Consider the following 16,984-nt stretch of genomic DNA (forward strand, 5'->3'; position numbering starts at 1 on the left):
TCTCTATGGGACACATGGTGTGATTAGATTATTATATTGTAATCAATCTAAATCTTTTCACTCATTAGAAGGTTTAGTTGAACAAATGGTTTTGTAAAGTTTGGTACTTATTTTATTGGTCTCTTTGATGAACTGGGATGTAAACAAACCAACATCCTGTCTTTCCACTTCTTGTAATCTTTACTGTATTTTTCGTCTGGTCCTACACTAAATAATTTTCTCTAATCTTCCTCTCCAGAATTGCATCCCTCATAAATTCATTACTGCCAACACCACCACACATTTTTCCTAAATATGTTAACCAACAGAAGTTCAACTTCCACATTTATTACCTGAATCTCACTAGTTTGGGAAATCCTACAAAAGTCATAGGTATTACTTCTCTTCCTCTAACTAAAAGCATATACAACACAACAAATTAACAACAAAAACCAAAATAAAATAGCTAAGGTACTAACCATCACTTTTCACCAGATTCAGAGGAGTAAGCTTTTTCCTTTGCAGCTGAAAATGTAGACAAATAGAAAGTTAATGAATATATTTCTAAACATTTTTACATTTCATCAGCTTAAAAAAAACAAAAAGCACCCTCACCAAAAACAAAATATAAAAAAAACAACAAAAACACCCATTCTATTTAAAAATAAAATTAAAATTAAGTTAACAACCTAGTGACACAGTTGATTATAGACAAGAAAATATATTTTCATAATTTGAGAATATGTCCTGCTTATGTTTTGTCTAGCAACATGTTATTCACTTTGAATTTTATTTGAAAATGTCATATGTGAAAATTATGAAAATATAAAAGAAATATGGACTGAGTACATTTGCTGATTAAGAGAATCTCATCTGCCTCTTAACCTTTAGTTCAGAAGCTCTCAGTCAGATTGGATCATTACTAGATGTGCTGATGGAACCCTCTTTAAGACTCCACATTCTTTCAACCCTTTTGTGCATCCAGTACAACAACGACATATTTACAGTCACTTCCAACAATGTATTAAGTAGCTGATACCACCTTTCACTCCTTAACTTTCCTGATTCACATTAGTTATCACATGCAACCCGCACATCCCGCACTAAAACTGAGGTTCACAAGCAGAAACCTCAAAAACATTCTCCAGTGGGGTTATATCAATCTTGTTTCCTTCAACTGTACTTATGAAGAAAACACTCCTGTACTCCCACCACCCTTAACCATGGACAACATAAAACTAAAGCCTTCAAAGTTGCTGCAAATGTTAAACCTTACAATTACTGATGATCTCTCCTGGTAGTCTCACACACACAACATAGTAAACACTGGCCTTTCGAACAATACTAAAACTTCAAATATTTGCTAACTCTCAGGAATATTGTTCCCACATTTGAGATGGAGTGGTTGCTGTACACACTGTCATCCTAGATTGCATCCACAGATATCCTGATTGACTGGCACATAGTCACTATAAACATTGACCTATAGACACACTATGTTCTTACTCTGTCTTTGCTATTGTTATTACAGTAACTTCTGCTGCTTGGAGGTGACTGGTCTCATACCTTTCCCACATAATCCCATCTGATTCACAGTTCTGTTTTAATCTCATAAATTACATTATGAGCACTTCCTCTAGGCACCATATTCTGTCTTGTCTCTTGCAAGAATGTCAGCCACCAGGAACACCCTCCTTGACCCATGATATTTTTGCCGATGATCAGAAACATCATCTGTGTCAATTTCATTGATTTCAAAGGGACCACAAATGCCATGTGCCACAATCCCACCATTGTGACCAAAGTATATATATATAAAAAAAACCCAAAAAACATGGTAAATACCTTGTAACTTCTTTATATAGATAAGATGTAAAAAATAAATGTGGTGATATTTTTGATAGGTTTTTTGATCATCAGCAAAAGTTTCAACTTTAGTTAGTGTATTAAGAGTAAGTTAATCAGGAAGAGACTGTGTCTAGACCATTGACTATGGCTATAAACCACAATTAAGAGGATTAAGTAAAGCAATGTAGATTCACATAAATCATAAATAAGAGGATTAAGTGAAGTGGCCCAGCTTAACTGGGAATCACAGACTTGGCTTTGTGTGAGCTTTTCATCACTCTGTACTGCCTGAACTATATATCATACTAATATTTATTTATAGATGGAGCCCCAATTAGGTAGTAAAGAAGTCTGATCTACTGCATTACACCTTGGGCAAGGTCTTTTACCAGAAAAAGCTTCTACTAAAATCATGAGCAACTAAAATCTGGTAGATGAAGCCTATACACACATATACAGTAATACCTCACTTTACGGGGACCCTCTTTACGAACTTTTATTTTTTGTTTACGAGCGTTCTTTGTGAACGAATTAACTCGTATATCGAGGTATTACTGATATCTCAGCAATTAGTAAGCAAAAAGAGAATACTTGATGTTTCAGTTGCCTCCCTTTAAGCTTGCTTAACACATAAAGCGGGTTGGGCCACGATCATGACCGTTAGGCAGAGGTCGACAGGCCACGATCATGACCGTTAGGAAGAGGTCGACAGGCCCCGATCGTGACCTAGATAGATGCATTTAGTTTATGGGTGTTTGTTGGGGGTCTAATGTCATTCAAACGCTCTGATACCCCTCAGAATGCAAGAGAACTAATAGTTCAACTAATGACTTTTCAGATGATGTAAAACATGCCACCATTATATACCAAGAAGATATTTTAACTATTTTTTTGCTTTTTTGTGCATAGCAGTCTCATTTTTATAATATGTGCTCAGCAGTCTATGCTATGTAAGTGCAAATCTCAGCACTTTATGGGTTAACTGTGCTTCTTTCTCTTTTATGGTCAATAGAATAAACTAAGTACTGGGACCACTATAATCAGCAAAAAGTGTTGCTCTAGCATGGTCTCAGTCCAATGACTAAAACAAATGTATGTCTGTGTGTGTGAGCGTGTGCATAAAATTATATATATATATATATATATATATATGTGTGTGTGTGTGCATGTGTATATGATTGGTTTAATAAATGAAAAAAAAAGAGAAAATTTTTGTAACATGTATGGAGCGCAATGGTCCAGTGGTTAGGGCAGTGAACTCGCAGTTGTAAGATTGTGGTTTCGATTCCCAGACTGGGCGTTGTGAGTGTTTATTGAGCGAAAACACCTAAAACTCCATGAGGCACCCGCGGGGTGGGTGGCGATCCCTGCTGTACTCTTTCGCCACAACTTTCTTCTGTTGGCCTGCTCACTTAGCTAGCAGGGTGGCGTCATCTGAAGGGTAAAACAATGCAAAGCGCATTGTGACCAGCGATGTGTAGCAACATCTGATAGCCTGGTCGGTCATGGTCATGGTATAGAAGTTTAAACCACCTGAGTTGAGAATAAATGTAGTTTAGACTACAATGTGACTGCAAATAGTGAGTTGTTGCATAAATAGAAAATTCACAATACTAGCATTCACCATCATCATCATCGTTTAATGTCCACTTTCCATGCTAGCATGGGTTGGACGATTTGACTGAGAACTGGCGAACCAGATGGCTGCACCAGGTTCCAATCTTGATCTGGCAGAGTTTCTACAGCTGGATGCCCTTCATAATGCCAACCACTCCGAGAGTGTAGTGGGTGCTTTTACATGCCACCAGCATGAGGGTCAGTCAGGTAGTACTGGCAATGGCCATGCTTGAAATGGTGTTTTTTACATGCCACCTGCACAGGAGTCAGTCCAGTGGCACTGGCAATGATCTCGCTCGAATGTTTTGTTCACATGCCACTGGCACAAGTGCTAGTAAGGCGACGCTGGTAACGATCATGCTCAAATGGTGATTTTTATGTGCCACTGGCATGGAAGCCAGACAGCCGGTTGCTGTAAAATACAGTTAGAAACAGAATACAAAAAGCTAAAACAATAGTAATCTTTTCACATCAAAGGCAGCTGGCAGAATTATCAGCATGCTGAGTAAAATGCTTAGTGACATTTTGTCTGTCTTCTGAGTTCAAATTTTGCCTTTCATCCTTTCAGGGTTAATAAAATAAGAGCCAATTGAGTACTGGGGTTGATGTAATCAACTTATGCCCTTCACGAAAGTAGCTGACTTTGTGCTAAAATCTGAAACCAATATTACTTTCCACATTCAAAATATACTATGTATTAGAATACATATGCTGCATCTCTCCACATCATCAGACATGACTAAAATGGGCAATGATAGGAAAGGCATAAAACACAACTATAGAAAAAAACGTCTAACTCATGCGAGCATAGAAAATTGGATGTAAAATGCTGCTGAATTCAAAATGTATCAAATAAAAATCAGCTCAAAATGTGTGTTAATTCTCATTAGATATAATTAATTATATCCATCAAGTCATGTTACTTATGTAATATTAACACTAATTTACATTAATTATTGTTCCTTTGTGTGAATTTTCATAGCATACGAGAGATCGTTGCCAGAGTAACAAGCTGGCATGTTAAAAACACCATTTGAGTGTGATTGTTACCTGCGTCGCCTTACTAGCACTTGTGCTGGTGGCATGTGAAAAAAATATTTGAGTGAGGTCGTTGCCAGTGCCGCTGGACTGGCTCCTGTGCAGGTGGCACATAAAAGCACCATTTGAGCGTGGTCATTGCCAGTACTGCCTGACCCTCATGCCGGTGGCACATAAAAGCACCCATTACACTCTCGGAGTGGTTGGTGTTAGGAAGGGCATCCAGCTGTAGAAACTTTGTTAGATCAGATTGGAGCCTGGTGCAGCCATCTGGTTTGCCAGACCTCAGTCAAATCGTCCAACCCATGCTAGCATAGAAAGCGGACGTTAAACGATGATGATGGCAGACCAGCAAAGGATGACTAATTCCCTATATGTCCTAAGTTATACAGTTCAACTTCTGGATAAATAAGTGATGCACTTTCTGAAGAATCAATAATAATTCCAGTATATATGGAATGAATATAGGTAAGAATGGTAATAGTTATTAGATAATGATTAGAATATTTGCTTAGTCCCTAGAAAATATATGATTTGCATCCTGTCAAAATCATTACATATTTTCTTTTGAAACACAATGCCTACACCAGTTAAAATTAACATTAAAAAACCAGAAAACTCAGAAGAAATAAATTGAACGCCAAAGAAAATCATGTTTCTACTGACAAGCAGAAGGTTCTCAATACGAAACATGCTTAATTTATGACTTTGTTCTCTGATAAGATGAGGATATAATGTTGTTTGCCTATTGGGGTTGTTGCTGTTTAGTTTCAGGTCAGTTGATTCAAGAAACTTAGGATTAAAAGCATTCCAACAATGACCATCCTGTCTTTTTTTTAATCAACTATTATGTATCTGATACTACAGTAGCTACAGTAGTTTTATATCTGATCCTTCTTTAAAAGGGTAGGAGTGATTTAAAGGGAAATTTGGTAATTATATCTAGTATTACATGCAGTGAACATATTGATGCTCCTTAGATTCCTTCAGTGTTTCTAATGACAATCAAGCTAATGAGGGAGACTCTACTTGGTTGCTTGACCTACAATAAAAGCAACCAAATCTCTTTCAGATCACACCCAATAGTCTTAGTAAAGGAGACATTGATTGATGTGGTTCTGGCTCCATTGTGCCTTTGAGAAAGATGGGATGGTAACAAGTGCAATGCCTGATTGTATGCTCAATTAAGTCTGACCAATGGCTAAACAATATTATTGATAAATATTGACCAGCATAGATATATGTAATATGTACACAGTGCAGCTGTGTGGTTAAGAAGTTTACTCCCCATCCATAGGCGCAGGAGTGGCTGTGTGGTAAGTAATTTGTTTACCAACTACATGGTTCCAGGTTCAGTCCCACTGCGTGGCACCATAGGCAAGTGTCTTCTCCTAAAGCCTCGGGCCGACCAAAGCCTTGAGAGTGGATTTGGCAGTCGGAAACTGAAAGAAGCCCGTCGTATGTATATATATATATGTGTGTGTGCGTGTATGTTTGTGTGTCTGTGTTTGTCCCCCTAGCATTGCTTGACAACCGATGCTGGTGTGTTTATGTCCCCGTCACTTAGCGGTTCGGCAAAAGAGACCGATAGAATAAGTACTGGACTTACAAAGAATAAGTCCCGGGGTCAAGTTGCTTGACTAAAGGCGGTGCTCCAGCATGGCCGCAGTCAACTGACTGAAACAAGTAAAAGAGTAAAAGAGAGTAAAGAGCATATATATATGTGTGTGTGTGTGCGTGTATGTTTGTGTGTCTGCGTTTGTCCCCCTAGCATTGCTTGACAACCGATGCTGGTGTGTTTATGTCCCCGTAACTTAGTGGTTCGGCAAAAAAAACCGATAGAATAAGTACAGGGCTTACAAAGAATAAGTCCTGGGGTCGAGTTACTTGATTAAAGGCGGTGCTCCAGCATGGCCGCAGTCAAATGACTAAAACAAGTAAAGGAGTAAAGAGAGTATATGGTTTTGAGTTCAATCCAGTTGCATGGCACCTTGGGTAAGTGTCTTCTACAGTCACCACAAGCTACAAACCAAAGCCTTGTGAGTGGGTTTCATAGATGGAAACTGAAAGAAGCCTGTCACACACACATATGTATATATGTGTGTATGTTTGTGTTTCCTTGTCTTGGCATCATGCAATAATTGTAAGTGAGTGTCATTGCTACACAAGTAGTGCCATTAATTTTCAATGTTTTGTGAAACACATCTAGTCACAAGGAAATATTACCTTGCTTGGAAACAGGTAAGGGCGGGCAACAGCAAGGACATCCAGCTGTAAAAAAGATATGCCTTAATCAGCTCTGACACATGAAAGAATAGAAAAGTGGATGTGTAAACAATGATGGTGATAATAAGAATGGCTCTGTAAGTTTAAGGATAATTTACTATCTTATTAATTTAAAATTATTTTTAGTCTTGGGCCAAAATAAGTTTTAAGGTTAAAATAACCTCGAGAACTTGCAACAGCATCAAATAAAAAAGTTGTGAAATCTACCTAATTGGGTGGATTTTGGTATTTTTCAGCTTCTTTGCATGCTCCAGACAAACTGGTCATTTATCATTCAATCTTTCAATATCCAGAAAAAATCATCTACAACTCTAGGAGTTTTAGCATGAGAAAATTTCTTTAATTCTTTAATTCTTCTCTTTGAATAAAGTTTAAAATAACCACATATATATATATATATATATATATATATATATATAATAGACTATCCAGGCGAAGACGACGTATGAGTTTTCAGCTTTTGCCTAACGACCTGCACAAATGGTTTGTTTATAGTGATCAACTGTTCATGCTGCACATTAGCTCACTCTCTCCATCAAATTGACGTTGTCTGAAGAGGTGCACTGTGTATCACACATCAGGTGTTGATGTGATCGGAGAGCAACGTGAGATGAAGTGTATTGCTCAAGAACACAACGCACCACTCGGTCTAGGAATTGAAGTCCCGATCGTTAGATCACGACTAGAACATTATAACTACAAGGCCATGCGCCCTCTTTATATATATATATATATATATATATATATATATATGTATGTATGTGTATATATATATATATGTATGTATGTGTATATATATATATATATATATATATATATATATATATATATGTATGTATGTATGTATGTATGTATGTATGTATATATATATATATATATAAAAAATGTATATATACATATATATATATAATTCTTATGGACAATGGTGTTATAACATCGATAAATTTAACATTTTTCGTAAGTCAATGTATTTTCGACAACTGTCACGTCTCAAGAGTTGGATTATTCTAGATTAAGAACATTTCAAATATTAGCATTGTAAATATATCTTTTAAAACACGCATTAAGGTCATCTCTACAGATTTTTCTATGGAAATTATAGCCGGCACTGATTTCATTACGATATATAAAAAAATTAATAAAAAAAAAAAAATGCGGTAGATCAAGGGAAATCACTCTAAAAAAATTACCTAGGTTATCTCCCCTTAAAATGCTTACCGTTACCGCATGACCGAATCTTGAACAGGATCTACGTTCTAGTCGTGATCATTACGTTCCTTTTCTAGACTTACTGTATTACATGAATCTTTCAATTCTAAGATAGTAGGGTGGGATTTGTGAGAAATTTGGCTGCTGTTTCAAATAGATTGAGCAACCACTAAGACATCATTCCACCGACTTGTTGCTGTTATAGAAGCTTATATGTCTCAACAGGTTCCTCTACACCCAATCAGCTCTTTTTAAATTCATGAAACAACTTTTTCTTAGATGTTTATGAGTAACCATTTCAATGCATGAGAAAATAATAGAAAAAAACATGATACACTGGAGATAAAATGAATTGATTTCAAGAAAGTGTTTACAGAAATAATAATCTGTGATAGGGTGTAGAATAAAACAAAAACTGAATAAAAGAACACACTAATGTCAAAGACAAAGTGTTGAATGCAAGATCACCAAAGCTGTTAGAAGACTACAGGATCAAAAGTAGGGAAGTCAAACACAATGCAAGAATGAAGGAGGCTTTATTAAAGTTATAGGAAAGGAAACTATACAAAGGGAAAGGTGAACTAGTTGGTATCTACAGGATTAAATTTTATCAACAGAAAGCTATGATCCACTTTCTGAAAGGTTGCTAAATCAGTCTGATATTTCTGCAGATCTAATTCCAGTCCAGCAGTTTTTGATGGAGGTCAGTTAAAATGGTAAGGAGTGGTCAAAATGTTATTGATTATCTAGCTTTGGATGCTGATGATTTGTCATGAATTACTGGAAATTTAATCTATTTTGGTGACACTGTATATTAGCACTGGAGGCACACACACACACACATGTAGAAATATACATATACAGATAGAGAGTGTGTGTGTGTGTGTGTGTGTGTGTGTGAGAGAGAGAGAAAGATATATTACTTACCCACACACATACTCATCTATAAATACATAACTAGATGATCTCACACACACACACACACATACTCATACATACATACATAACTAAATGATTACACACACACACACACACAAACACATTATATATATATATACATATATATATATATATATATATATATATATATATATATATATATATATATATATATATATAGAGAGAGAGAGAGAGAGAGAGAGAGAGAGAAACATTAAAATGTCTAATGCTAGCATTGAATCAGCAATAAAAAAGGCTCTGTCAAAAGGTCTCATACCAATCTAATATTGCTTTAATCAGAATACCTACACCTATTTGAAGAAAAGTTTTAGAAACTCAGCAGATATCAAACATATTGGCTAGCACAAAAACAATTAAAAGACCAAAATTATAAACATTGACACAAGGAAATCAAGGATTGGTGCATATTAAAACTTTTATTTATCTTAGGTATGTCAGAAAAAAAAAAAAAGAAGAAACTATTGAATAAAACTAGAGGTACATTCTATATAGAAACCCATGCATTTCAGTCAAAAAACATAGATCAAACAGTATTGTGAAGCTATTGTTCATAATGTTTGTCTGAATTCCATTGAGGACCTGTACTAGAAAACAGGTTAACATTTCCCTGAACATTAATAAACACAGGAGAAGATGGGTGAGACAAGCTTTTAAAAGCTACAACAGAATAATCAAAGAATTTCTAAGATGGACACCATCAAGAAGATAAAAGAGACGTTGATCAAACACAATATGGTATGATACTATGAATATCAGACAGGAGGAGTTGAAACTTTCATGAAGCAATGTCCAAGCAGCTACATGGAATGTGAAAAGGTGATGGTGGTCTTAGCCATAACTGACATAGTAATTAATAACATCAGGGATTGATTTTTTAAATTTTAACTTATCTTAATGAATGGACACAAATATTTGGCATTATGGTGAGTACTCATCATCATCCTATCTTTTTATGTGTACATAGGTCTACATTATTTAATCTAAATGATTAAATCATATTTCAGAATGTCAATGAACCAAAAGTCAACTTTTAACCTCTTCACATATTATCCTGTATCCAGTAACTTCATAATGAATCATAACCGATCCAAAATAATTTGTCTACTTATTCTTCCTTGTATACAGATTCAAAATAAATAATAGAAAAATGTCCTTTGCATGGAAATTCATAATAAATAGGTATGTTAAGAAGTAAAATAGAAATCCAAAATAATCTACTTAATTTCTGTATATGTGATACTACAAACAAATGTATTTATTTGCATTTCATTATATATATATATATATATATATATATATATATATATATACATATATATATACACACATACCTAAAGTGTAATATGAAAAGTTCGGTTGTACTTTGTCAGCAGTTAGTACATTAGCATACAATTAATTTCCTCTTTCATTTAATTTGTCATCGACACTTGCTGCATGTTACGATAGGTGCTGTTTAAACTATTATCAATATATAAATAATTATATCTAATGTTATTACGAATACCATTGTTATGTGTTTGCTATGACTTTTTATAACTGTTATTGGCAGGATCTGGTTGGTGCAGGGGAAATTATTTCTGGTACATGAAATATATAAGCAATGGGAGAGGGTGACACAGCCACATTATCGTCATTATTTTTATTCTGCTGCTCTTCACCCACCCCTGTCAGTCGCTGCCTCTCCTTTACTTTTCCTCCAGACTCATGTATCATTGGTCATTCCTGAACCCTACAAATCTCTACAGCTGTTACCTAGATTCCCCTCTTTCCTACTTATCATTCCTCAACACAAGTTCATTATATTTTTCTAACCATCTCTTACTCTCCCATATTCCTTGCAGCCTCTGCCCACACACATCTTTTGTTCCAGACATTACCATCTAGTTGTAATATTCATCATCATCATCATTTAACGTCCGTTTTCCATGCTAGTGTGGGTTGGACAGTTCGACCAGGGTCTAAGAAGCCAGGAGGCTGCACTAGGCTCCAGTCTGATCAGGAAGTGTTTCTACAGCTGGATGCCCTTCCTAACGCCAACCACTCTGTGAGTGTAGTGGGTGCTTTTTACGTGCCACTGGCACAGGGGCCAGAGGAGGCTGGCAAATTGTAGAGGATTATTAAAATACAAGAAAAAACATTTATTTAAGAAATATAAATACATTTATTCTCATGGCAGCTTATATACAGAAATTCAGTATATTTCATTGCTTCATTTTTATATTTTACTTTCATTTCTATGGTACTCTTGCTTAAGTGATGCTTGTGGTCATTATTTTAGTGAATAAACTTTTCCAATAAAATAATGTAGGGAGATGAAACAATGAAATTACAACCACAGGTGCAATAGATGGGGTATGATTAGGTTTGATTAAGAAACCAACATTATAATTCTGGTTATTGCCTCAGATAGGATAGTTTTTTATATTTGTGTGTGTGTGTGTGTGTGTGTGTGTGAGTGATTTGTTTTTGTGTCTGTTTTCCATGCTAGTAGGAGTCAGAGAAATACATATTGATGTATTACTTTATAGCCAGAATGTCTTTACTGTTGCCAACCCTTATCTGTTTTTTAAGTAAGGGATTGTTTTGTCTAATCCTCTCTCAAATTGCAAACCAAGAAGAGGACATTTGATGGAATGTCAATAAACATCATTGATTTTTTCTGCCTCAAAAGTTTGATATAATATTCAGAGTGTATGAATATATAATACACACACACACATCAATGGCATGGTGAAGATGCAGGCATAGGTGTGTGGTTAAGAAGTTTGCTTTACAACCTTCAGGCCTCAGTTCCATTGTATAGCACCTTGGGTGTTTTCTGTATTAGCTCCAGGCTGACCACAGACTTGTGAATGGATTTGAGAGAGAGAGAGAGAGAGAGAGAGAGAGAGAGAGAGAGAGAGAGAGAGAGAGAGAGAGAGAGAGAGAGAGAGAGAGAGAGAGAGAGAGGTAGAGAGAGATTGAAAGAAACCTGTCATATATTTATATATGTACATACATGGCTTAGATGACTAAAACGCTGAAGCCACTGTCAATAATATTCTTAATTGAGAATAATAAATTTGTACTCTACAGAAGTATAAAGTAATCCTTGAGATTAATGTCAAAACAAACATTAATATATAAGCATTTACACACACACACACACACACACACACACCACACGCACATACACACATACATTATAGTCCTCCAGGCTATAACAGAGGAATTCAAAACTGGATGCACATGGGAACTGCTATATATTGATGACCTTGCACTTATTGCAGAATCTTTAGCACAGTTGGGGAAGAAATTCCAGGTATGGAAGCAAAACCTGAAATCAAAGGAGGGCCTTAAAGTTAACCTTGCAAAGACCAAAGATGTTGTTAGTAAGAAAGAAGATACAACTCTCTTTCTGTCATCTAAATGGCCATGCTCAATAGGAAAGGAGTTGGAGAATTTCCATTCACTGCACCCAGTGTAAGCTATTGTCACATAAGAGGTGCAGTGGAATCACAGGTAGATTAACAGATAAAGTTGTCTTTGTATGTGGCAGATGTGCAAGAACAATAAACTCTAAGAGCACACAGGAGTTAGATCTCTCAAAAGCCCAGGAGGCTCTCTTGAGGTTGTAGATAGTTTCTGTTACCTAGGTGACCAAATTAGCAATAGTGGCGGATGCTCTGAAAGTATTGTTTCTAGAAGAAGAATAGGGTAGTGGAAGTTCAGAGAGCTGTCACCTCTGTTGGCAACAAAAGGACTCCCTGTCTGAGTGAAAGATAGACTATATGATGCTTGTGTGCAAACGGATATGCTCCATAGTAGTGAGACATGAACTCTGAATGCAGAAGACATACATAGACTTGAGAGAAATGAAGGCAATACGCTCCATTGGATGTGCAACATCAGTGCACATATATGACAAAGTGCAAATGTGTTGAGAGAAAAGTTGGGCATAAGAAGAATCAAATGAAGCATGCAAGAAAGAAGACTACTTTGGTTTGGACATGTGATGCATACCAATCACTGAAAGTGGACAGTACCTGTGGAAGAGGGGGACCCAGGAAGACATGGGATGAAGTGGTAAGGACTGATCTCAAGATGTTGGGCCCCACAGAAGAAATGACAATGGACTGAGATGTCTGGCAATGAGGTTCTTGAGAAGACCCACCCACATCAGAGAAAATAAGTTCTAGAGGTGCTGCGTGTTCCACCCACACATAACAAGAAAACATTTCACACACCCTACCCCAACAAATTAAACTACATCTCTACATCTCTTCTCATCCTCACATTTCCTCCTTCATGCACTATGTTTACCTCCCACTCCTCAATCCTGTCCTCATGACCCTCTGTTTCTCTATCATTGCTGTCCAGTAGTTCTCCCACCACTCTATACACCCAGGTTTTTCACCACTCACTGCATTCCCCCCCCCCCACTCTCTAATCATACTTCTTTGGCAATGTCCTGCCACACATTATGGCCTTTGAGCCTCAAGGGTGTGCCTTGGCACTCAGTCCACTCTGCTGGGTCATTGGTGTTAGGAAGGGCATCCAGTTGTAAAAATCCTGCCAAAACAGACACCAGCATGAGTGCATTTTACATGGTACCAGCACTTGTAAAGGACAAGTCTGTATGTATGGATGACTGTGATTTTAATTAGCTGACCATGATTTTACTTAGCTTCACTGGAATGAAAGCTCTAAGCAGTGATGTTTATAAATAGAAACTTGTTACCAGTTCAAATATGCGTCAAGCATATTTGAACTGATTTGGTCTACAGCAAGAAATTTTCTCCATGACAAAATACGATAAATGGCTCCCTTATGGATTTGAATATGCTTCAAACATATTTGAAATGGTAACAAGTTTGTATATATACTGTAAATCCTCGAGTATAATACACAGGGGATTTTTAGTGGGTTGTACCTCTGAAAAACCTAAACCTTGTGTATAATACACACCCCTTCTCTAACTTGAGTCAAGGAGGTCTATATAATGTCCCTTGTTTGTAAAAATGTATACGGTAACGTCCTTTAGTATTATTGTATATATAACACAATGCAAATGTGTAGCTTTTTTGTGCATTTTGTTTGCAGAAAATAAAGAAATAACAGTAATAATGTTTAATAAATGTTGCTTACTGCAAGTTATGGATGATTCTTTTATGATTTCATTGCTTTCAGGCTTAGCTTAAGGTATTTTCACGCCCGACATCAGAAAATGCGTCTGAATAAACATTGCCGGACAGCAAATAGAGACTCGGACATTGCTTAGAAAATAATTTTCATTTTTAACCTCGTATATAGTACGCACTAGGGATTTGCATTGCCCGCAGTGCTTTGACCAGAACTGTCATCGGTGGTTTAGATAGAATACGTTCATAAAGAATTAAATTCTGACAGATTCTTTCAACTTTCGAAAATGACATTTATTTAATATATTATAATGAACACTACTGATCTTATTTCGTTTTTGGATTTGGTTTCAAAGATTCTTTGGGAAAAAAATGTGGATTATACTCGAGGATTTACAGTACACATCTCTGCTTAGTGCTTTCATTCTGAATTTTTATTTACAGTGAGCCACCGATTAGTGTAACCAATTATAGCACAATGATGGGAATACAAGCCAAACCTGTCTCTTTTGTTAGTTTGCAGTGTCTGCCTTTCCATTTCCTTGTGCTGAAGAAGAGATAACTACCCCAAAATGCATGCATCCACCAGTCTGGTTAGGAAACACTGTGAACTGACTCGTTCTATTTACACCTCTTCACTCTTTTACTCTTTTACTTGTTTCAGTCATTTGACTGCAGCCATGCTGGAGCACCGCCTTTAGTTGAGCAAATCGACCCCGGGACTTATTCTTTGTAAGCCCAGTACTTATTCTTTCAGTCTCTTTTTGCCGAACTGCTAAGTGACGGGGACGTAAACACACCAGCATCGGTTGTCAAGCAATGCTATGGGGACAAACACAGACATATACACATACATACATATATATATATACATATATACGACAGGCTTCTTTCAGTTTCCGTCTACCAAATCCACTCACAAAGCATTGGTCGGCCCGAGGCTATAGCAGAAGACACTTGCCCAAGATGCCACGCAGTGGGACTGAACCCGGAACCATGTGGTTGATAAGCAAGCTACTTACCACACAGCCACTCCTGTCTGTCTTTAGTGAGAAATTCTCTCCATGACAAAATACAGTGAATGACATTCTTACAGGTTTAAATGTCTCACGCATATTTGAACTGGTAACAAGTTTGTGCATATATATATATATATTAACTTTTACTTGTTTCAGTCATTAGACTGCAGCCATGCTAGGGCACTGCTTTGAGGAAATTTTAGTCAAATGAATCGTCCCCAGTACTTACTTTATAAATCTCTTTTACCTAACTAAGTTACAGGGACATAAACACACCAACATTGGTTGTTAAGCGGCGGAGAGAGAAAACAGACAGACACACACACATGATAGGCTTCTTTCAGTTTCCGTCTACTAAATCCACTCACAAGGCTTTGGTTAGCCTAAGGCTACAGTAGAAGACATTTGCCCCAAGTGCCATGCAGTGGTACTGAACCCAAAGCCAGGTTTCTTACCATATTGTAGGGAAGCAAATGCGTATATCAAATGATATCATCAAAATTTTATATACTATAAGACTACTGCCAGTAGTTTTATAGTATGCTCATTTACCATCTCGAATATTTCCATGCATCCACGCTCTATTACTCAATAGCTGGTGACCCATATTCTACGTCTATCCGTCCATTTTGACAAGATTTATTTTTCTTCCTGCAGGGGCTTTTGGTGAGTGTTTAGTTAATTAGGGAGGGAGAGGGAGTGAGAGAGAGAGAGAGAGAGAACAAATACAAATATACCGTTTTAATTAGAAAAGGTGCAGGGACAAACTATTGCTATGACAGAAAGAGGGGAAAACAAGATTGAGTGTTTGTCCAACTCTATTTTTCTTCAATAAAGATATTCTTTTCTACATTTCAAACAACTCAAATTTCTGGCAAAATTCCCACTTTCATTTTTCATACGGTTGTGCAAATCGCAGCTCTTCCAACGATGAACTGATTTAATTAATTTAATTTTCGTGTCGTGTGTGACGGGGGAAGGGCGTAAGAAATTTGAAACCTGTAATTTTGAAAAGAATTCCAATCTTAAGCGTAAGTGTTTCTGAATGTGTGGTATTATAAAATGACGAAAAATGCCAGAACAACAACAAAAAATTATCCATTCTTCCGAAGGTTCGATAAGAGATGGGGTGGGTGGGTGTCAAGATGTTTGAAGAACATGAACTTTCGAACACAAGGTGGAGTTTTGGAAAAGTTGTCTCGCAAAATTCTGTATGTTGCGAAAGTGTCTGAGAATGTGTAGGAGTAAAAAAAAAATGTAAATATGAAATTTAAATTTAAAAAATGTATTTTTAGAACCGGAATTTCCATTGCATGAAATAGAGCGATACATAAATATGAAGTAAATAAGCAACACATACTTTCCTATGAGATATCTGCGACTTCAAAGATTATAAACTTGTAGGAAGAAATTAACTACTGTTGGATTATATAACGGATAACAACTGAGAGTGATCAATGGCAAATATAGGAAATACAATAAATTTTCTGCGAAATAGTTTCACTTTCACGATGATCCTGAAATTTAAAAGCGCCTTAGAATAAATTCTAAGATGCTTTTAGCGTTATGTAAAGGAAGAGTTTTCAATTGCATTATTAAATTTGTTTAATTTATTTAAAGAATATTCGTGTCAAAGTGTTTAAAAGTTACCTGTCTTTTTGACTGCCGGGAACCGTGCGATTGCGAGTCCATATTTTTTTACAAACGAATGTGGGAAGTGAAAACAAACAGTAGGAATGTGCTAAGGGGAAGTAACTATCAATTCCAAATCTATTCTTCAGTGTTTGTCCGATAATGCAAGTGCTTTGGTTTGGCTGCTGCTACGTAAACTTTTCATTGTTATTTATGCATATGATGCAATTGCACACGAAATTACGATAGTTTACTTTCGGGGGTTTTCCAAAAATA

General features: G+C 36.4%; 1 protein-coding gene across 4 annotated transcripts in view; it reads right to left on the minus strand.

Annotated features, from left to right (window-relative positions):
• LOC115209408 (eukaryotic translation initiation factor 2-alpha kinase 1-like) overlaps window positions 1-16,984 on the minus strand; it is a 56,867-nt gene that overhangs the window by 39,710 nt on the left and 173 nt on the right. For all 4 annotated transcript variants that reach the window (XM_036501123.1, XM_029777812.2, XM_036501122.1 and 1 more), the window contains exons 1-2: window positions 16,727-16,984; window positions 459-504 (exon numbers count right to left, since the gene is read on the minus strand). The exon at window positions 16,727-16,984 is cut by the window's right edge. In XM_036501123.1, coding sequence (XP_036357016.1) covers window positions 459-504; window positions 16,727-16,768 — 88 coding nt within the window. In that variant the 5' untranslated portion in view covers window positions 16,769-16,984. The remainder of the gene's footprint in view (window positions 1-458; window positions 505-16,726) is intronic.

The sequence above is a fragment of the Octopus sinensis genome, linkage group LG3 (assembly GCF_006345805.1).
Source record: "Octopus sinensis linkage group LG3, ASM634580v1, whole genome shotgun sequence".
In the NCBI taxonomy this organism is placed as follows: domain Eukaryota; kingdom Metazoa; phylum Mollusca; class Cephalopoda; order Octopoda; family Octopodidae; genus Octopus; species Octopus sinensis.